The 22,987-nt window shown below is 45.0% G+C and overlaps 1 protein-coding gene across 1 annotated transcript; it reads right to left on the bottom strand.

Moving 5' to 3' along the window:
- Window positions 1–842: 842 nt before the first annotated feature.
- On the bottom strand, window positions 843–18,971 carry ZNF483 (zinc finger protein 483). Its single transcript, XM_055140984.1, has 6 exons — window positions 18,814–18,971; window positions 16,001–16,526; window positions 13,314–13,402; window positions 9,648–9,774; window positions 8,961–9,056; window positions 843–5,540 (listed from the first exon to the last, which is right to left on the bottom strand). The coding sequence occupies exons 2-6, from the start codon at window positions 16,386–16,388 to the stop codon at window positions 3,988–3,990; spliced, it is 2,253 nt and encodes a 750-aa protein (XP_054996959.1). The 5' UTR covers window positions 16,389–16,526; window positions 18,814–18,971; the 3' UTR covers window positions 843–3,987.
- Window positions 18,972–22,987: the final 4,016 nt, after the last annotated feature.

A 22,987-nucleotide genomic window follows, 5' to 3' on the forward strand; every position in this document is an offset into this window, starting at 1 on the left:
CTCTGCATTCAGGAATCACTCCTGGTGGGCTTGGGGAACAATATGGGACTCTGGGATAAGCTTCGAGTTGGCTGTGTGCAAGGCAAGCATCCTACCAGATGTACTTTTGCTCCAGCCCCCAAAACCAAAAATGTAAAGGGCAAAATATTTGAATAAACATTTCACCAAAAATGAATAATACATGAGGAGTTAAAGGACACTTCAAAAGATTTTCATCATCATTAGTCATCATGAAATGCAAACTAAAACTGGAGTTACCATTTCAACCACTGGGATGGCTATAATTAATAAAATAATTACAAGATGTGGTGAGAAACCAGAAAAACAGTAATGCTCCCACAAAGCTATTTAGTCTGCAAAATATTACAGGTACTTAGGAAAACAACTTGGCAATTTTTGAAAAAGTTGAACAAAAAACATACTATATGACCAAGGAACTCCGATGACATATCTACCTCAGGAAAAGAAGGCCTATGGCCAAACAAGAACTTGATCACTAAGATCAAAGCAGCATTATTTTAAAAGCAACATGATTCCACTCCCCCAAACAAAAATAACCTAACATTCTTCAACAGATGAATGGACAAAATATGGTACAATGGGATGTTATTAAACAATGAAAAGAAACAAAGTACTGATATGCTACAACACAGAAAAACTTACAAACATGGTAGTAAAAATCTAAGACCACAGGGGGCTGGAGCGATAGCACAGCGGGTAGGGCGTTTGCCTTGCACGCGGCAGACCCGGGTTCGAATCCCAGCATCCCATATGGTCCCCTGAGCACGGCCAGGGGTGATTCCTGAGTGCAGAGCCAGGAGTAACCCCTGTGCATCGCCAGGTGTGACCCAAAAAGCAAAAAAAAAAAAAAAATCTAAGACCACAAATGGTAGAATAATCACATAAAGAAAAGGAAACTCGGAGGGCTGGAGAGATAGTACAGCAGGCTGGGAGCTTGCCTTGCACACGGCCAACGAGGGTTCAATCCTCGGCATCCTATATGGTCCCCCAAGCATGAAAAGAGAAATTCCTGAATGCAGAGTCAAAAGTATCACCGCCCCTCCAAAAAAAAAAAAAAAAAAGGAAATGAAAAGGCAACTCCACTGAAACTCATTAAGGATTGCAGGAGATTAAGGGGATGGAAATGGGAATTACTATAAATGGCCTGAGGGATTTTTACTAAGGGGATAAAATATTCTAAAAATGGATTAAGGATTAAGGTGATGATTGTACAACTCACTGAACTGAGTTTGTAAACCTCATCGAACTCCACAAGAAATGACTTTTATATGTAACTCTGTATTTCAATAAAACTGAAAAAAATGCTTATGCTCTTCCCTGTTGATGGAGGCATAAATTCCCACTTTATAGATGTTGGTGACTATAACTAGCAAACATCCTGGAACAAGATTATTTTGTTTTTTGGGAGACCACACCCATAAATGCTCAGGATTTACTCATAACTGTGAACCTGGCAGAGTTCTGGGTATCAAATAAGGTGCCAGGGGTTGAACTCAGTTCAGTGACAGGCAAGGCAAGCACCCTGACCACTGTACTACTATTCCAGCCCAAAAGCTTACAGCCCCCAAATGGAAATAACCCTACATTCTTCAACAGATGAATGGACAAAATATGGTATACACATACCATGGGATGATATTAAACAATGAAAAGAATCAAAGTACTGATATGCTAAACAGAAAAACTTAGAAACATGGTAGTGAAAATCTAAGACCTTAACTTCTTAAGCTTAGTCTTAAGAATTTTACATATAAATTTGTTTCCTTAAATTCGATCTTCTCAGAAAAAGAACAAACCAGGGTCTTCATGGAAAAGAACAACAACAACAACAACAACAAAACCCAAGCAAATAATCCACCTTTAACATAGTATGAATGGATCTCACAAGCCAAGCCATATTCATTCATGACTAGACTGGCCCTGATTAATCCATTTAACAATAACCATGCAGGTCTTCTTATTATATAGATATTACATGGAACTCCAAGCTTGGGGGCTGGTGGTGGCACAAAAGGAGAAACAAAAACATTACTCACAAGTAGCAGCTCAAACCTAAACCTATTAAATCACTGAACACAAACTCCCAAGTCTCAGATGAGTATTAGCTTATCTCTTCACTCCCATATGTTGATATTTTTCTGACTTAATTTTTTTCTTGTCTATCCTTCCTTCCTTCCTCCCTCCCTTCCTTCCTTTTTTCACTATAAGGAAACAACTGAACCTTGGCTGATTCAGTGATGTCCTCCAGAACCCTATAAGCTGAGACTCAAACCTAACCGACTTAGGATTCTAACCTTCCTTTTCAGTCAGAAATTGTTATTCAGAATCCATTAATGATATTGATATGGACTAATCCAGAGATATCTATATAGTCTTGTATCTCAAAATCTAATTCCTTGGGGCACTTGCCTTGCATCTGGCCGGCCCAGGTTTAATCCCCAGCACATTATATGGTATTCCGAATCAGCCAGGAGTGATCTGTGAGTGCAGAGCAAGGAGTAAACTCTGAGAAGAGCCAGGTATGGCCTCCAAACAAAATAAAACAAGAGATCTAATTAACAGAAAACAACTAAAAATGTATTCCGAATTACTTCTATATTCCTTTCCCCAAGTTTACCATCAATGAAGCATCCACTGATTTTTAGAACATGTTTCACCAGATGATAAGGGATCCTATTAAATTCCTACTGAAAGAAGATCAGGTTAAATAAGAGAATTTTGGAAATAGAATAGTCAGTTCCCCCCGACTAATGATAGAAGCTACTACTCAAAACCAGCTAGCCACCGAAATAAGGGTTAAGTCCAATTCCTTCAAGTCAAAATTGTTTTAAAGTTTGAAAACTGGTAATGGTGGTAACAAATTCTACACACACACACACACACACACACAGACACACACACATACTCATGCAAATTAATTCATGTCATCAGTATTTGATGATGAACTTTGCCACACAGAATAGTTTTACATTGACAATTATAGGAAACTCTACTCAGTAAAGGCAAAACTTTTAAAACTATTTAACTCTATTTCACTAAAGACAATCCATCCAGAACAGCAGTTTTCAGTACCATTACCCTAAGCCAACCTCCAAGCCCAAGCCCTCCAGTCTATTTTCCCAGGACCGTTGCTCTCTTGGCGGAGATGACTCAGGTGCATGCTTTCCGAGAGACCCGATTCCCTTACCAATGCCCAGAGGAAAAACAGATTGGGGTGCTTTTCCCAACTAAAGCATTTCCTGAGGACAAAGTCTTTTGTGCTTCAGTAAATTGCATCTGTTTGTAGCATTCTAATGATTCCAACATTAGATATTGATAAGTATTTTTTACTTCTCACTTTGCTCCAAGAGTCTCCAATGAGTAGTTTTCTACTAGATAGACTTGTAAATTGCAATCAATCAAAAATAACTTATTCTCAAAGTTTCAAGAAAGTGTCAGATACAAAGAAAAACTTAGAAATGATTTTTCCTATCCCTTCACTCTACCAGGAAAGAAAGAAATTCTGAAATAGTGGCATGATTTGTCCTGGGTCATCAACAAGCTGTGTTGCAAAGTGGGACTCACTTATCTCTTTCCATTATGCAACACAGTAACGGAAGAACAACTATGGTAAAGGAAAATATAAAAATAATAACTTAGCAGAGAGGGCCTGTCACACTTCTCCTCTGCTTTTTAAATTCATACTCGGGCCTTGACAATAATTTCACGAATCATACCAGTTTGTCCACTTTTCTCAGGATTTGACCAACCCTAATTAAAATCTACATTTGAAAGGTGATATCCTTGCAAAGAAGAGGGGTGAATGGGGAAAAGAATATTATCTCTAATTTCCAGCCATCAAAGCTGCAACTACTAATTAATACTGTGGATAATTTACATCTTGTGAATTTACAGGGTGACTAAAGCAGAATATTTTCAGATTTCACCCCAGGCCCCACCGTACACACATCTTTCTGTATTCCAAAATTACTTAGCAGCATGAAATCCTTGATGTCTCATAAGGCCTGAACTACTTTTAAATACCTTCTTACATTTACTGCACTTGTATTCTATATTGGTATGAGTTTTTAGGTGCTCGATAAGTATCGTACTCCTAGTAAAGGTTGACCCACAATAGTCACACTCATAGGGTTTCTCGCCAGTATGTGTTCGAAGATGTTCATTGAGAGAGGAGCTCTGACGAAAGACTTTTCCACAGTCTTTACATTCATAAGGTCTGACACCAGAATGAGTTCTCTCGTGGCGGCTGAGAAGGGAAATGGTCGCGAAGGCTTTATCACATTGCTCACATTTGTAGGGTTTTTCTCCAGAATGAAGCCTCCGATGATAGATTACAGATGAAAAATGGCTAAAGGCCACCCCACAGTCACATACATATGGTTTTTCTCCAGTGTGAATTCTCCGATGCCGGGTAAGGCAAGAATTCTGTCGAAAGGTCTTTCCACATTCACCACACTCATAGGGTTTCTCTCCAGTGTGAATCCTCTGATGCTTACTAAGGGACGAGCTATGAGTGAAGGTCTTCCCACAGTCTTTACACTTATAGGGTCTCTCTCCAGTATGAATTCGCTGATGTTGGATAAAAGAGGACAGGTCATTGAAGGATCTCTTGCAGTCATTACACTGATAGGGTTTTTCTCCAGTATGAATTCTCTGATGTTTCAACAAGTCGGTTTTTATGGAGAAAGATTTTCCACATTTGTCACATTTGCGGGATTTTTTGCCACTCCGAGAGGAGTGTGAAGTGAGAGATGAACTATCATCAGGTGTTTGTTCACAGTCATCGCACAAATCAGATTTTTCCCTAGGGTGATGTCTCTGCTTTCCAGTCAATGAGGCATTATAGCTAAAGGCTTTCCCACACTTGCTACACTTATGGGATTTTTCTCCAGCTGCAGTCTTCTTATTTTTACTTAAGGCTTTACCCTGATCTAAATATTTTCGACATTTTTCACACCTAAAGCAATGTCTTTTCTGGGAACGAGACAGTCGTTGAGCAAAGACAATCCCACAATTACTACACTTCTGCTTTTTCACCCCAAGAGGAATCTTCTGAGGTTTCTGATGTTCAGAACGAGATGAAAACTGACTCAAGACCTTCCTGCCCTCCTGAGATTTCAATGACTTCTGTCCGGTGTATTCTTTGTGATTAAGAACAAGGTCAGAATGAAAACTGAAAGGTTTCTTGCTGTCAGTATACCTACGAGATTTCTTCCTTAAGTGGTCTCTTATGTGTTTAAGTATGACTGAAGTTTGTTTGGCATTTTTTCCAGAGGGGGCTTTTCCTGTGTCAAATTCCTTGCCCTTATGGCCACTCTTTTGGGTTTTCTTTTGTGTGACTGCTACTTCTGAGAAGTCCTCATTGCCACAATCTTCTTCTAATCTGTCGGCCTGTTTTGAGGAGTTGCTCTCATCAAAAGCTGTAATGCATTTTTCAATTACATTATCTAAAGTCAATTCTTCCAGAATAGCATCTTCATTTGGAGAAAGTGCTTTCAAATTATCTCTTGGATCACACTCTAAAAGAAACAAGTAGAATATTTCCTTTTTTTTTTCTTTTTGGGTCATACCTGTTGATGCTCTGGGGTTACTCCTGGCTCTGCACTCAGGGATTACTTCTGGCAGTTCTTAGGGGACCACATCGGATGCTGGGGTTTGAATTCGGGTTGGCCACATGTAAGGCAAACACCCTACCTGTTGTACTATGGATTCGGCCCCCAGGATATTTTCCTTCTGAGTGAAAAATGAAGCTGCTCTATTGGGGACTGGAATAGGAATAAAAGCAGAAATGGCTACAAGGAATATATCTTGGACATTTCTCAAACAGTTTGCTAAAACATTGAGAAATTTTCTAAACATAGGAGTTAGGAAAAATATTGAGGAAGATGAGAAGTTTGTACTTTATACATAATGTATTAATCTTCTCACTCATTTCAAATTTCTGTAATTAGATTCAATCTGTCTCCCTCCATCTATTCTCTTTCCAAACAATAACAATGATATGCAAACATTTATTGAATACTTACTAAATACCAGACTCTTATTATATCATGCACTTTATTTGCATGTCAACTGATCTTTTCAATAACTACACATAAAAAGACACACCCCTGTTTTTTTTGTAAGGAGAAGCTACTAAAATCTGAGGGCTGGTGAGAATGGAGAGGTTACTGGAGCCTGCTTGAGTAAATTAATAAACAATGGGATGACAGTGATACAGTGACAGTGATACTTGGAAGCTACTCCTGACTAGGGCTCTGGGATCACTCCAATAGTGCTAGACAGTGCAGAGTCAGGGACTAACCCTGGACTCCTGCCTACAAAGCATGCACTCTAGCCCCCTGAACTCTCTTCCCAGTCTATTATACCCATTCTGTGGATGTGAAAACATAGAATATAAGTAGCTTGGCCAAAGTCATTAGACCTTTCTTAACTTGGCATGACACCAAAGACCATACATTTGCTTCCTATATCACACTATATCTCCTCAAAGCAGCCAAGGAGCATTAAGTCTATAGAAAATGTTAATCACAGAAACTACAGAAATAGTACAGCAGGTAAGGGGCTTGTCTTGAGTGCAAGGAACCTGAGTTCAATACCCCAAGTTCCAAATAGTCCCACAAGGAACTCCAGGAAGTAATCCCTGAGTGCAGAGCCAGGAGTAAGCCTTGAGAACCAACAGGTGCGGCTCAAAGCCTCCCCCCATCAAAAAAAAACCTTGAAAATGTTAATCAGAGATGTTACTCTGGGATTATGGATACCCCAAAATAGGCTTCCACACACCGTCCCCACTACACTGTGGAATTTTCAACCCTAATTGTTAATAATATGAAGTTGTTTTTTGTGTTGTTTTGTTTTGTTTGGGTCACACAGGGCAATGCACAGAGGTTACTTCTGGTTCATGCACTCAAGAGTTACTCCTGGTGGTGCTCAGGGGACCATATGGTATGCTGGGAATTGAATCCGGGTCAGCCGAGTGCAAGGCAAACGCCCCACCCACTGTGCTATCACTCCAGCTCCTTTCATTATCACAAACACATCAATCTAGCAAGGCTAGGGTTCAAGTCTCAAAGAGCTTTCTCCATATGCTAAGAGAAAAATTATTACAATGCCACTTTTTTTGTGAGTAATTATTTCACTGGTAATTCTTCATAAAGGTAATATTTGGGGAGGGGTTTACGTCTGCTGGTGCAGGGGATACTACAGGACTATTTGTGCCAGAGATAGAACTTGGGTTCCTGCAGGCACAGCATGAATTCCAGTCCTCTGAGCCCTGGAATGATCTGGACCCAATATCAGTATCATTTTAATTGGCTCTAGATTTATTATAGTTTAATTATCCCCTCATTGTATATATTTTTCATTTGGTTTTGGGGGCACACCTGGCAGTGCTCAGGACTGACTCCTGGCTCTGTGCTCAGTAATCACTCTGGTGGGTTCAGGAGACCATATCAAATGCTGGGGATCAAACTGGGGTTGACCACATGCAAGGAAAATGCCCTACCAAGTCGAGTGCCTTACCATTGCTCCAGTCTCCATAAATGACTTTTTAAGCAAGTTGCATATCTAAATAACGTTTCTTCCTGCCACTCTGCCCAGAAGCCCCTGCCTATACCCAGCAAACTCTGGCACGGAAGTAACCCAGCTCCACTGCTAATCTTGAAAAGAACATGATGCTGCTCTATATTTCCAGGTAGACCAATCCAGACTAAAAACTCGGGGCCTTCTCAGAAGGAAGACGGGCAGATTCCCCTTTCTGCCTGCACACAGAGCCAGGATCAAGCTCTGAGTACTTCCACATATGGCCCAAAACCAAAAATTAAAATCTATGCAGGTGGGAAAGATAGTACAGAGGTTAAGGTACTTGCCTTACCTATCAGCAACCCCAGTTTGACCTCTACATTGCATATGGTTCCCCAAGCACTGCCATGGAGTGATCCCCAAGCACAGAAATAGGAGTATCTCCAGAGCACCACCAAGTGTGCCCCTTCCCAAATCTATATACATAAATGTATTTAGAAGTATGCATGCATATATACATTATTTTCTTTTAACAAAAGTGGGGTTATACTATACATGATATCCATTGAGTAAATTCCTACCTATCCTTCAAGATTCAATTCAAATGCTAATTAAATCCTGACTCCTATATTTTCTCATGCTCCTTTTACAAATCTCCCCCCACCTCTGCTACCTCCTACCCCCCCCCACCGCAATATGGAAAAATCAAATGCAAGATCTCACACATTTGAAGCATGCAATCTACTACTGAGACCCATCCCCAGCCCTTAAAACCCATTATTATACCAGATACAATTCTGACACATTTTGTTTAGCTATCTGTCTGGTGGTGTTGATAAAAAAGCATCTCTCAGCTCACGTCCTGTGGGAAGCTTACCTTATGGCGCTGCCAGTGTGCTATAAATCCATCATCATTAGTCACAGCAGGTCACCTTCTCCCAGGTCACTCCCAGCCAGAATTAGAGCATGAATATGTTGTGCACTTCTATGTGTCATGTAGGACTCCTCTGAGGTGACTGACTCAAGGCCTCCTTTTTGATCTTGCCAAAACTTTCTTAGAACAATACTTGAGTCTAGGACTCTTATCCAACCTTCCATCACTCCCTCTCTCCCCTCCTCCTTCTATCTCTTCCGTCACCTTTCCATCACAGGTTACAGACCTGCCTGATGCTCTATCAGATCTTATAGCCCCTAAAGTATTCTCCCCTTTATCCTTCTCTGGATTTCTCACAAATAAATTTCCACCATGACTAATCACATCTTGGTATCTACCCATTAAAATGAACATACCAGGAAGGCTAGATATTTAACAGCTAGTCCACCCACCATTTCCTCAGCTCTTCCCACATGGTTTCAATTTCATTATTAATAGAAATATCAACTGTTTCAATTTCATTATTAATTTTTTACTAGCTGACCTGGTCGGGAGCATGCTGAGGTGTCTTTGTCCAGCAGCCACGGCAGTTTAGTACACTTGAGCTGGGAAATCAAATCTAACTTGGAAACTGGAAAGCCTGCTCACAGAGAAAAAATATAAAATGGCTATTTATGCATGCAAAAAAAAACTTCCAGCATTCACACAAACCTCAGGGTCTCCAGGGCAGAGAAGATACTGTTAAATACAGACAGCAAAAATGGATTTTGAGGGGGAAATATGGCTAAAGGGATGGTCTTAATGAAGGCAACATGTTAGTCATTTCTTGTTCCATAAAGCAGCCTTTTTATTTTTATAGCAGAAATGCTATGCCATTTCTAAAGAAATACTTCTTTAGGAGACTCTTCAGAATTTGTTGTATCACCCTTCTTTGCCCCATTCAAAACCATTAAAGTACTTCACACAGCACGTAATCTGTAATAATGCAAAAAAAATATGCCCTGTTTAGATATTTGTTTTTTTTTTTCTTTTTGGGTCACACCCAGCATTGCACAAGAGTTACTCCTGGCTCATGCACTCAGGAATTACTCCTGGCAATGCTCAGAGGACCATATGGGATGCTGGGAATTGAACCCGGGTCAGACGCGTGCAAGGCAAACACCCTATCCACTGTGCTAACATGACAGCCCCTCTGTTTAGATATTTGATCATGAAAAGAAGATGACTTTACCCACAGACTCGAGGTTCCTACAGTTCTCCAGCAACATTTCCTTGTAAAGTTCTTTTTGAAAAGGCTCCAGTTTCCTCCACTCTCCTCTGGAAAAGTTCACAGCCACATCCTTGAATGCCAGGGGTCCCTAAAACAGCAAACATAGTCTTTTGTACACTGGATAAGGCTACAGAGATGCCAAGGATTCAGAGAAGTAGTTAGGATATAACATAATGGTTTTGATAGTACTCACACAATTCGTGTATACTACCAATTCTTGGGAGTACTCAAGTTTTTAAGATTTCAATTTACACAGTCACTGGGCTCTATGACAAGTGACACAGAGCAAGGGTAAGACACAGTCCTGGCCTTTTCCACTTAGTACTTAATATGAAACACTGTTCAAGAACCCTTTGGAATGTCTAGCACATTGGTGTCCAAGGCTGAAAGAAAAATAATAAATGAATGATAGAACTTACATTCCCAAACCACAAATGTGCAGAATTAATGTAAGCTAACTACAGGCAATAATATAAAACAGGAACATCAGTAGCACATTCCAAATTTTAATTTCCAATTACTTACAAGTAGAAATTATTTCCTATCAACATCGAACAAGAATCAGTGTTCAGTAACATATACTCACAATTGCTAGAAAGTATACCTACTCATTGAAATACACTCTCTGGAGTATCCTGTGCATGACATTTTAAAAGACAGCAGAATGGCTATTAGCACTTATAATAGCTTTGTCTATGCGTAGAAACAAATTACCATGACTCTGGTGGTTTAAAACAACAGAGATTTATTCTCCCACAATTATGGATACCAGAAATCTGAAATCAGGATGTAGCAAGGGCCGCACTTCTGAAGTTCTGAGGGACAATCTATTCCTGCCTCTTTTTTCCCCCCGCTTTTCTCTTCTCTCTCTCTCTCTCTCTCTCTCTCTCTCTCTCTCTCTCTCTGTGTGTGTCTCTGTCCCTCTGTCTCTCTGTTTCTCTCCCCCACCCTTAACTCAGTGGTGCTCAGTACTGGTTCTGTGCTCAGGAATCACTCCTGGCAGGGCTCGAGGGACTACATGGGATGCTGTGGCCTGAACCCTGATCAGCTGTGTGCAAGATGAGTGCCCTGCCTGCTGGGCCATCTTTCAGAGCCCTGGACTCTTCCAATTTCTGCTGGCTGCCAGAATACCCTGAGCCACATCTCCAGGACCTTGATATATGTCATCTTTATCACCTTACACAATAGCTAAAGCATTCAGAAAACACAAATACCAAGACCAATGCATTTAGATATCTTTATATTTTTACTGGTATTGTGAGGACTAATTATTTCCTTCCTTCCTTCCTTCCTTCCTTCCTTCCTTCCTTCCTTCCTTCCTTCCTTCCTTCCTTCCTTCCTTCCCTCCCTCCCTCTCTCCCTCCCTCTCTGCCTTCCTTTCTCAAGACACCATGATTTACAGCTATTCATAGTTGAGTTTCAGGCATACAATATTCCAGCACCAATCCATCACCAGTGTCAACTTGCCTCAATCAGTGTCCCCAAGTTCCCTTCTACCCACCAAGCCTGTCCTCTAGAGAGGCAAATTTTTTAGTTTGATTGTAGTTTGGATCTCTTTACAGATTACAGTTTAAGTTTACAGTTTACAGTTTTGTTGGTTCTGTGGTTCAGATATATATACAGTTACCACACCTCTACACCACCAATCGGTCTGAGGCCCCTGTTCCCTACCCCTTACCTTCCTTCTGCTTCTTATTATTCCCCTCCTTGATTTCTTTTGTTTCTTGTTGTTTTTCTTGGGGGGGGCACACTCAGTGGTGCTCAGGGCTTACTCCTGGCTCTACATTCGGGGATCACTCCTGGTGGGGTTTGGGGGACCACATCTGGTGCCAAATCTAAGTTGGCCACGTGCAAGTCCAGTGCCTACCCACAGTACTGTTGCTCTGATGCCTGCCCCCCTAAGTCTCATCCCCCAATTTCTTTACTTCCCTATCTTTCTCAGTTCTATAATCCAGGGACTAGGGTAATCTAGGTATCCCCCATTCAGACCTTGCATTCCCTTTTCTTGTTATTCTATATACCAAAAATAAGCTAGACCAGCTCATAGTCATCTGACTCATATAAAGAATATGCATTTTATTTCCAGTTAACTATTTTTATCCGGAATAATTGTTAGTAAATAATTGTCTTGTTTTTGGGTGGGGGGGTCCCCGGTAATGCTCAAGAAGAGGCTATGGATGGGGCCAGAGTGATAGTACAGCAGGTAGGGCGTTTGCCTTGCACGCGGCCGACCCGGGTTCGATCCCCGGCATCCCATATGGTCCCCCAAGCACCGCTGGGAATAATTCCTGAGTGTAAAGCCAGGAGTAACCCTTGAGCATCGCTGGGTTGTGACCCAAAAAGCAAAAAAAAAAAAAAAAGAAGAGGCTATGGATTCTACCAGTGATTCTGGGCCAACTGGGCTGCTGGTTCAGTGCAAGGACATGAGGGTGCGATGCTGCTTGGGCCCTGCAGGGCTGGGGACAGCTGGGTCACCCCCACAATGCTAGAGGTTACCAGGGTTGTGGCCAAGAATGCTCAGGAGACCATGTGGTGCTGAGAACCGAACCCAGGTCTGGGGCACACTAGGCATGCGCTCTAACTGCTCTACTATCTCCCAGTCCCTGTAAAACATTTTTATGAAAGTAACACATGTGACAAGTTTAGCAAACCAAAATAAAATAGCATGTGAAGAATGAGTTGTATGATCATGAAGAATGGGAAAAGGACACGGTCTTAATTATTCTACCATCTTTATAACACTCTTCCGAGATCAGGCGAGATTGGGTGCGTTCAGGGGGGTCTGGCCGTAGACGGGTGCTATGGCTATAGACTGCAGCGATAGCACAGCAGGTAGGGCGTTTGCCTTGCATGCGGCTGACCAGGGTTCAATTCCTCCATCCCACATGGAGAGCCCGGCAAGCTACCAAGAGTATCCCGCTCGCATGGCAGAGCCTGGCAAGCTCACCGTGGCATATCTGATATGCCAAAAACAGTAACAACAAGTCTCACGAGGGAGACGTTACTGGTGCCTGCTCGAGCAAGTCGATGAACAATGGTATGACAGTGCTACAGTGCTTTATAACACTCAGTAGGGGCTCCATTCACTTAAGAGTGAAAATGGGGTGGAGGTACAGCTAAGGCTCAGAGGGCTGGAGCGCATGGAACAGCATCATCCCCCGAGCACCAACACCACTGGGAATGGCTCCCAAGAATCATGCCAGAACCATCAGGTGTGTCTCCAAACAAGAGTCAAGGGAAGAAAACCAGGGCCCGGAAGATAGTTCTAAGGGCTGGAGAGATGGACTGAGATGGTTCAATCCACCATATTCCCTCCCGCCCTGTACCACAGGCGATAGCTGGTGGCCCCGCTTCCCTGCGCCCAGCGCGGCTATTAACAGTAAACTCTTACAGCTGGAGGAGCAACAGTATAACAGGTAAGGTGCCTGCCCTGTGTGAGGCCAACTCAAATTCGATGCTCAGCACCTCATACGGTTCCCCGAGCCCTGCCAGGAGTGATCCCCGAGCACAGAGGCAGGAGTAGGTCCTGAGCACAACCAGGCATGGCCCAACATAACACCCCCTCCCCCACTCATAATAATTTTCCTTTAAAATGACACAGAAGAAAACCAGTGAAAGGAACCTTACCTGGGAGTCAGTATTTGAAAGGACAGAATCAATTTGATCTCCTTCAGGATTCTCCTCTGGGGAAATATCAGATTCTTGAGAGACTGGCTCTAGAAAGATCAGAGGCAGGGGGTATGTGGGGGGAACAGTTCAAGCCAGGACCAGAGCATGCAGCCAACTCCAGTTTGATCCCTGTCACCACATGGTCTTTCAGTCATTACATGATCTGTTTGCTTTTTGGGTCACACCCAGCGATGCACAGCTCTGCACCCAGGAATTACTCCTGACAGTGCTTGGGGGGACCATATGGGATGCTGTGAATCGAACCCGGGTCATCCATGTGCAAGGCAAATGCCCTACCCAGTGTGCTATCGCTCTAGCCTCGACATTATATGGTCTGGGCGGCCCAAGCAGCACTGTATCCTTTTTTTTTTTTTTTCCTTTTTGGGTCACACCCGGCAATGCACAGGGGTTACTTTTGGCTTTGCACTCAGGAATTGCCCCTGGCGCTGCTCAGGGGACCATACGGGATGCTGGAAATTGAACCCGGGTCGGCCGCGTGCAAGGCAAATGCCCTACCCGCTGTGCTATTGCTCCAGCCCCAGCAGTCCTGTATCCTTGGGCCCTCACGATAAATTCCCAGCCTGGGAGTCCTCCCAAATAGCTTAACCTTTCAAATGGATTCTTCAGATTAGAAATTCTCATATATGCCTCAAGCTTTTTCGGGGCAAAAGGGTCAAGAAATCAAAAAGAGAATTGGCACAGATAATAGTTTTCTACGATAATCCAAGTTTCTCTCCTTAGCCCCATAAAATGCCTTTCAGTTTTTAATCTCACCAAAAAGTAATTTCTTTCATTCCATGCATTCAGTTTTTATTTTTGGCACAGCTGGTGGTGCTCGGGGGCTATTCCTAGATCAGTGCTCAGAAGTAACCCTGGTGGTATTGGGAAACTACATGGGGTGCTGGGGCTCTAAGCAGGGTCCTATAAGCGCATAAGGCAAGTGCTTTACCCTGTGTCTTCAGCCCTATGCACCCAGTTTTAATGCATTCAATCTGCATAATAATTATTTTAAAAGTCCATCATGGCAAAATGGCGCTTTGGGGTCTTGGGGGGTTTGTTTGTCTGTGTCACACCTGGCAGTTGTCAGGCTTTACTCCTGGCCCTACACTCAGGGAACCGTATATGGCACTGGGGCCTGGAACTAGGCAGGCTGCATGCCCGGCAAACTCCTTACCCACTGTGCTATCTCCCGGGCCCAATATTGGGGGGGGGGGGTGTTTATATACAGTTAAACTGTAAGGAAGCAAGGAGATAGTGGAGCAGTAAGGGCACATCAGGTCCCCTGAACATTATGGGGTGCAGGCCTGGAAGCTCCCAGCGTGGGTGAGTTGACGCTGGAGGCCTCCTGCACTATTGGAGTGGCCCAGTTATCCTCACAACACAAGACCCAAACATCATTGCATCCTTGGGCTCCTTCACTGAACTGATGGCCAGCTGATTGAGAAGCGCACCCCTAGATCTCCTGAGCACCACTTGGGAGCCCCTCTCCACCCAAAAAGAAAATTAAACCACAAGGCGAGGGAGAAAGCTCATGGGGTGGAGCAAACGATTTACTTGTGCAACACTGTGAGTTTGTTTCCCAGCCATGACCCTGAGTGTAACCATGGCCCCAAGTACCAATGGGGTTGGCTTTTGACCCTGGGGTAAAGAAATGCTGAGCCACATGTTTCAAAGGGTTATCTATCCTATCCCTCTCAATATTTTATAGGGAGCAATGGGATAACAGTGATACAGTGATACAGAATATAACTGTGACAGTTTAGATCTTACACATTTGCAATTTGTTATAAGGTAGTAAGAAACATATTTCAGCTGATCCCCTCTAAGGCAGTGAAACTACACTACTCAATAGGGCAATTGTTTGCTCTATGGCTCCTTAAACTTAATGAAAAAAATAAATCAATTCTTTATTTGCATCAGACACATATCATGTAGTTAACATGACATGCAAACCCACACGGAACACGTCACTTTAGAGAGTGGGCAATGCCATTTGAGAAATGTGCTCCTGCACACAACTGCAACTAGACGTGAAGCCAGGGCTAGAGGCTACGCTGGTGATCTGGGTGTTTGCACAGTAAGTTCTCTCTTCCTAGAGTGTAAGGGGCCCTCTTGCCCAACGTGAAGGGCACCACCATGTACCCCCTGCACTGCTTAATCCTCACCCCAAACTACAGAGAAGAGGGGACAACAGGCCACTTTTCATGTGCATGTGCCAGGGATCAACCTCACACATGTAAGATATGTAGTCTATTTCAAAGTGACTACCAGCCTCTGGGGTGTCCTTACTATAGACTGTTTGCTCAGAGTAATAAAGGAAAAGGTAGGGCCCCTTTAAACCCAGCCTTAGGCCACAGCTAGTCTCCTCATCCAAACACTTTTCTTATGAAGAGCTTATGCTTATACTTTGATTTTTCAGTTTTGTTTTGTTTTGGTGTTTTGGGGCCATACCCAAGGGTGCTCAAGGATAATTCCTGGCTCTGAGCTCAGGAATCACCTTTGGTAGTGCTCAAGAGACTATATGGAATACCAGGGATTGAACCTGCGTCACCCAAAGAAAGGGCCCCACATGCTGTGCTATCTCTGCCCCCTTACGCTTATACCGTGAACTCCCTCCCGCTTCCTCCCCACTTGAGAAATCTCACCTTCCTTGACTGCAAGCATTTGGGTTAAATCTTCTATTAGGGTCACCACCTCCTCACTATTGTAAGGACGCTGAGTCTTTACCCAAATCCTCATCTCCCCTGGCAAAATGGCTAGGAATTGCTCAAACACCAAAAGCTCTAAAATTTGCTCTTTTGTGTGGATATCTGGTCTCAACCACTGAGTGCAGAGCTCCCAGAGTTGATTCAAGACTTTTCTGGGTCCAGCCTCTTCTGAGTAACAAAACCATCTGAATCTCTGTCTGAAAGACTCTAAGCTAACGGGGCCTCTTCTTAGGAGAGCTTCTTTGTCCCCAGATGTATTGGGGTTTAGGATCTCATTTTGTTTGCTTGAGGCTGGAATTTGAGAGTCTGGGCAAGCAGCTGCCATCTTGTTCAAGGGCACCGGAGCTTATAAAGTACACCACCAGCAGGAGACACGTCCCTTTGGATGCTAGTTGAAAAAGGGTGCAGTCCACCAACATGCGCCACAGGTGTTCCCAGGATTCACTTTAAGGTCTCGCAGAAACTGTCCAGAAACATCAGATATTGATTAAATAAGTAAATCACAGAGTTAATCCTAAAAACATCGCTCTTGGTTTGATCCCAATATATTAAAACAAGTACAAACTCTTTTTTTTTTTTTTTTTTTGCTTTTTGGGTCACACCCGGCAACGCACAGGGGTTACTCCTGGCTCTGCACTCAGGAATTACCCCTGGCGGTGCTCAGGGGACCATATGGGATGCTGGGAATCGAACCCAGATCGGCCGCGTGCAAGGCAAACGCCCTACCCGCTGTGCCATTGCTCCAGCCCACAAGTACAAACTCTTAATGGACAAGAACCGTCCCAACTAACAAGAGAATTATATATATATATGTACATATATAGTACGTGAAAAAGCAAAGCAACGAGTTATTTAGGGAGCTATTTCAGTTTCTTGCAATGTCACATTCCTCACAAACAAATCCTATCAGAGAGGCCTCCTGGGCTGGTCTCTCATTCTGGGCAACTCAGAGAAGGGAACACCAAGTAAAATGTGGTCGGAGGTCATGCGGGGGAGGGGTGATGCCTGCCGAATGTAGACTAGAGACTGAACACAATGGCCACTCAATACCTTTATTGCAAACCACATCACCTAATCAGAGAGAGAGAACAAAAGGGAATACCCTGCCATAGTGGCAGTGTGGGGTCGGGGGAGAAAGGACTGGGGAGGGTGGGAGGGATGCTGGGTTTACTGGTGGTGGAGAATGAGCACTGGTGAAGGGATGGGTTCTCGAACTTTGTATGGGGGAAACATGAGCACAAAAATGTATAAATCTGTAACTGTACCCTCACGGTGATTCACTAATTAAAAAATAAAAAAAGAAAAAGAAAGGCCTCCTGGCCAGGAGGGGGTCCGGATTCAAACCCACTCAGCAATGCCTGCCCTCTCTCATGAATGGCCACAGGCTCTCTCCCCAGTCACTAAACTCAGAAGGTTCATTTCCCATTTGGGTCTCAAATTTCTCACACAATCAATAACCGCGTGCTGGTGGTTTTCATTCATAAGAGCATCTGCACGGTTCATAAGAGCATCTGCACGGTGGCCTCCTGAATCAACCTACGTCCAGGCTTCTGAAGCCCCTAATCCTGCTGTCCTGTGGGGATGCCTTCTAATATGAAAAATAAGGTCTGATGACTCCCCCGATTGTCTCCATTTTCCAGGGCTGCGGCCAGGCAGGATGAGCTGCAGATGATCTATAGCCCCTGCCCCATGACGTCACCTCTCATGCTGTAGGGAACCCTTGGAAGCACAGCGGCCATCGGTCCTCAGGTGTCATCTGCCTATGCCCAGAAAGCCTCCAGCCCCTTTTCCCACCACTACAGCCATCACCATTCCTAGCCTTCCTCTTTGCTAACAAAACTTGCACTCATTGCTTTAAAACTGCCTGCCTCCCCCACCACACCCACCCCACCCACCCACCCACGCGCGCGCACACACACACACACGCACACACACTTCCCTGCGTGACGCGCTCTGATCCCCACCAGCTCCTTTGCACGGAGCCTCCCCTGGGTTGCAAGCGTACTTTAATTCCAAGCATAACTGATCCTCTATAAAGAACCAGGCAATCAGGATTCTGACGTGCGGCGGCGGCTGGGGGGCGGGGGCGGGGGCGGGAGGGGCATCCTCACAGAACACCCTGGAAATAATGCACCCGAGAGGGGGACTGCAGTACGGGCAGTGCGAGGGCGCTCATCTAGAGCATCGCCCGGGAGCGCAGAGCGAGCTCTGCATCGTGCATGAAGCCGTTTACTCCTCCTCTGAATACTGGGCACCCACGAGGGCGCCGTGCGGGACACCAAGGGGTGTGCGTTGACTGAGAGAGTCACTGGAGTCTCCCGGGAGCTTACAAGTGAGGCCACGCGAAAACGTGACGCGGACAGAAACTTCTTGAAGGTGGGCGAAGGGGAGGGGCATTTTCCCTTCGCAGCCTGGCAATGCATCTAGACCGTTTCGATCATCACGGCAGGCGCGTTACAGGGAACTAAAACAGCGACGCGGCTAATTATCCCGCGATACAGGGAACAGTTCTTGCTGGCCCCCCATCTCTCTCCAAGAACACACGCAGAAATATTCCCGCCCCAAATGCTAGGTGCAGAGAGAGGATGGAGCGGAGCGAGGGAAAGCTCGCTCCTCCGTCCCAAAGTTCGCCTGCCCCGAAACTGCAGCCTTAGGGGTCGGCAGCCGCAGCCCCCACCCGTCCCGGGGGAGGTCTCGGCGCCGGCGATCTGGCCGCCGCCCGAAATCCACAACCTGGGACTTCCCAATACCTGCACCGGGACTGCATCCAATCTGGTCCAGCGAGGCACCGCATTGAGCTTCTAGAAGCCCGAGCTGCAGGAGCTGCGCGCGCAAGTCCAGTAAGGGAGCTGGGCGCCTGCGCAAGCGAGCGGGACTACGATTCCCGGGGTGCGCCCGTGCAGCTGTGCCCGAGTCTTGTGTTTTCCATAGGCTCCCGAGCTTGCCTGTTGCGCATGGTCCTTGGGGAAGCTGCTGGTGGGCTCCAGAATTATTGCTGCGCCACAGGCCTAAAGGCCTAGAACCATCTTTGAATTTCAGACCCATGACGTTATGTCTCCTTGGTAACCTCAAGGCATCCCTCCCTCCCTCTTGATCAGTGTCTGAAATCCAGGCTGAACAAACCCCCCACCCCAGACGCGTAGCAGTGATGCATTCAATGCAAGTCAATGCCGCAACTTGAATTACACAAATGTTCATTTTAAACTTCCACACCTGCCACCATGGTCTTGCCTGGACTATTCCCATAGCTTCCTGGTTGCACTTTTCTTCTTCAGTTTTGTTTTCCACATTGCAGTCAGATGTTTAAAAACATCGCGGAGGCATGGAGAGATAATATAGCTCTCAGGGTCCGTGCCCTGCACTCAATCGTCCGGAGTTCTATCTGCGGCTGCCCAGATGGTCGGTCCCCTGAGTCCTTCCAGGAATGATCCCTGAGTGCAGAGCCAAGAATTAGCCCTCAGCACCGGCAGATGTGGCCCAGAAATAAACAAATCAAGCAGATTATGTCCCTCCTGCAGATTTTCTCATGGAACAACCCCCCCAAAAATCCTTATAGTGGCTTAAAAGGCTTGAGAGATTTCACCACCTTAACCCCCCTGCACTCATTCTCCCTCATTTCCCCAGCTCTGGTCACCACGCAGCTCTCCTTTCTGCAGCCTGTGGCCTGGCCAGCCTGTGTCCCATCTGAAGCCTCCCACCCTTGATACCTCCTCAAGGAAGCGCTGGCATCACTTTCTTTAAATCAGAATGCACCTGGCTCTTCAAACATTTTTTTGAAGATGTTTTTTCATCTTCTTTTTTTTGCTAATTTTGCTTATTACCTATTTTAAGTCTTCGTTATTAGACTTTCAGAATCATAAGGACTTTCTCCAGTTGGTCCCACTGATTTTGGTCTCTAGGCCCTAGAAATGAACTGACACTTAGCAAGGGTACAGTAGTTATTTGTTGAATATATGAATGGGCATTGGCATGGGTTACTAGGGACACAGGAGTAAGGGCTGAGGAACTCTGGATGGATTGTTTGGAGGAAGTCACTCTACATGACCTTTAGGGGTGGAGCTGGAAGAGAAAGTCATGGGAAACACAAGCAGCAGGATGGCTCAAAGCTTCCCCTTCTCTTCCCTTTCTTAGTGGTTGTTGCAATGACTGGGTGTTGTTCACACTTGGCTGCAGTGCTCACAGACAACTGGCTGCGGTGTGACCAGAGATCTATTGCCACGGAGCAGCCAGGATCATGTATGTAAGTGGTGCCGGATATGCAACCTCTGCTGGAGTGTTGAACCCAGAAAGCACATTAGGAATCCTGAGCCAGGTGGGGGCAAAATATTGCCTGTGGGCTATCTCAGGCCCATGAAATCCTGTGGGCTGGTCCTGCTACATGATGGGACAGATATGGAAGCTTCTCATCAGCTCCCCTCAATCCGACTGGCTGTATTGTCTCGCCCAAGAATGATGTTATCAAGAATCCACACGGCGGCCTGTGGCAGAACAAAAAAATTCCACACTCCTTAAGCAACTAAGTGGGAATTTTGTGCTTGGGCTTCTGTTTGGAGATCTGATTGGAGAGAAGTAAATCTGGAGACAGCAAAGTTGTCTCAGGAGATGTGCCAAAATCCAGGGACAGTGCGGGTGTGACAAAATGGTGTTCTAAATCCACGTTTCTCACCTGAGAGCCTCATACCCCATCGTAGGACCCCAGGATATTCCACAACTAGTATATAAGATAGAGGGGCACAGGAAGAAAACAAGGTCAGAAGGGGAAGAAGGGGGCCACGCTCAGAAAGAGGTTGAGAAACACTGCTCTAACCGGTGGAGGGGGGATGGAGAGAAAGTACAGCAGGTAGGGTGCTTGCCTTGCATGTAGCTGACCTGGGTTTGAGCTCCAGCTCATGGCAAAGCACCTGCCTTGCAAAGGTGAGGCTACAAGAATAATCCACAGTGCCCCGCATATGCGCTAAACTTGGTCCCTGCAATTCTGCTTTCTGGGACCCCTACTGCTACAGTGGCACGTGATCCCTGGAGCACTGTGTATGTGAGGTAAAGGTAAGTGGGCAGCACAGTCAGAACTATGACTTCTGGTGAGCACTCATGGGGACACTTCAGCCACCCTACCGGCACTTTAACCAGAATGTGCTGGAGCACCACAATTAAAGTATGTGGCAGCCCCACTCCTGCAAACATGGTAACTTAGGTACAAGCACCACAACCAAGCAGATTATAGACCCCTAAGGTTACACCTATAGTCTCTGAGCTCCATTCCCTTGGCACTGCATAGCCTGAGACCACGAGGTGTGGCCGGGGAAAAAGAAGAAAAAAAGAGGAAAAGGAACCAAAGAGATAGCTCAAATGGGCTCAAGGTTCAATTTCCAACACCACATGGTCCCCCCCAACACCACTCAGAACAAACCCTGAGCAATAAGCTAGGATTAAACCCTGAGCACTTCTGAGTGTGGTCAAAAAGTTACAAAAAATTTTTAAAAACATGGGTTGGAGTGATAGCAGAGCAGGTAGGGCTTTTGCCTTGCACGCAGCCGACCCGGGTTCGATTCCCAGCATCTCATATGGTCCCCTGAGCACCACCAGGAGTAATTCCTGAGTGCAGAGCCAGGAGTGACCCTTGTGCATCGCCAGGTGTGACCAAAACGAAAAAAATTTAAAAAAACAATCAAATGAGTTGGAGCGATAGTACAGCTGGTAGGGCATTTGCCTTTCATGTGATCGACTCAGGTTCGATCCCCAGAATCCCTTATGGTCCCCAGAGCAATGCCAGAAGTAATTCCTGAGCATAGCCAGGAGTAATTTCTGAGTACAGAGCCAGGAGTAAGCACTGAGCATCACCTAGTGTGACTCCTCCCCCCCCCCCAAAAAAAAGCCAAAAACAAAACCCCAAACCAGAATGATACAGTGGCCTACAATGCATACCTTGTGAGCATAGATTACAAGTGCTAATTCCTTGTGTCCCCACATATGCTAAGCATGATCCTAGAAGCTGTGCTGCCTGTGATTCCCAGCCCAAGAGTGATTTAAGTTCTGGCTCACTTAAGAGCCAGATATTTGTAAGAACCACAAATGGGCACCACCCTCTGTGAACACTGAGCTGACAAGATGTGGGAGTGTCATGGCATGACTCCTGGCAAGCAACCAATGTACTTCTTAAATTATGCATATGCTCACTTTATGACCCAGCAATTCCTCTCCTGTACACATACTCATGAGAAATGAGAACGAAAGTACACACACACACTCACACACATGGCTAGTGTGGGAATGTTCATGGACACTTCCTTAATAATTTCCCCAAATGGGAAACTACTGAAATGTGTACGAGATGGCCATACAGAAGAGAGCCCTTCACACACTGAAATACTACTCAGCAATAGGAAGAAATGAAGTACCATTACATGCATCAATAAAACTGAATCTCATGTGACATAGGAGCCAGATACAAAACTGCACATATACTGGGCTTTAGAATAATCCTCTAGGGGCTGGAGCACAGCAAATAGGGCATTTGCCTTGCATGTGATGAACCCAGGTTTGATCCCTACCATCCCATATAGTTCCCCAAGCACTGCCAGGACTAATTCCTGGTGCATATCCAGGAGTAACCTCTGACTATTTCCAGATGAGACTCCGCCCCCTAAATATATCTAAGAGAACAGCACTGGGGCAAGAGAGATACTAAAGACGATAGAGCGGCTTGTCTTGCGCATGACTAGCCTGAGTTATAATTCTTGGCACCACATATAGTCCCCAAAGCACAGGAGTGATCCTTGAGGGCAGAGTTAAGAATAATCCCTGAACACCATTGGGTGTTCCAACTGAAAAAAATAAAGAGAACACTAAGAGAGAAGTAATCAAATAAGTGGTTTTTAGGCATTAAACAGAAGGAAATGGCACTTTGAGGCAAGGCGAAAGCTCTAT

This window comes from Sorex araneus, chromosome 1, assembly GCF_027595985.1.
Source record: "Sorex araneus isolate mSorAra2 chromosome 1, mSorAra2.pri, whole genome shotgun sequence".
NCBI lineage: Eukaryota > Metazoa > Chordata > Mammalia > Eulipotyphla > Soricidae > Sorex > Sorex araneus.

Bases quoted from the DNA above. Each gene is read 5' to 3' on its own strand.
- ZNF483 (XM_055140984.1), bottom strand. From the start codon at position 16,388: ATGGCAGCTGCTTGCCCAGACTCTCAAATTCCAGCCTCAAGCAAACAA. The intron at 13,403-16,000 runs GTGAGATTTCTC...TGATCTTTCTAG, and splicing joins AATGCTTGCAGTCAAGGAAG to AGCCAGTCTCTCAAGAATCT. The intron at 9,057-9,647 runs GTAAAGTCATCT...CTCTGTGAGCAG, and splicing joins TAGGAACCTCGAGTCTGTGG to GCTTTCCAGTTTCCAAGTTA.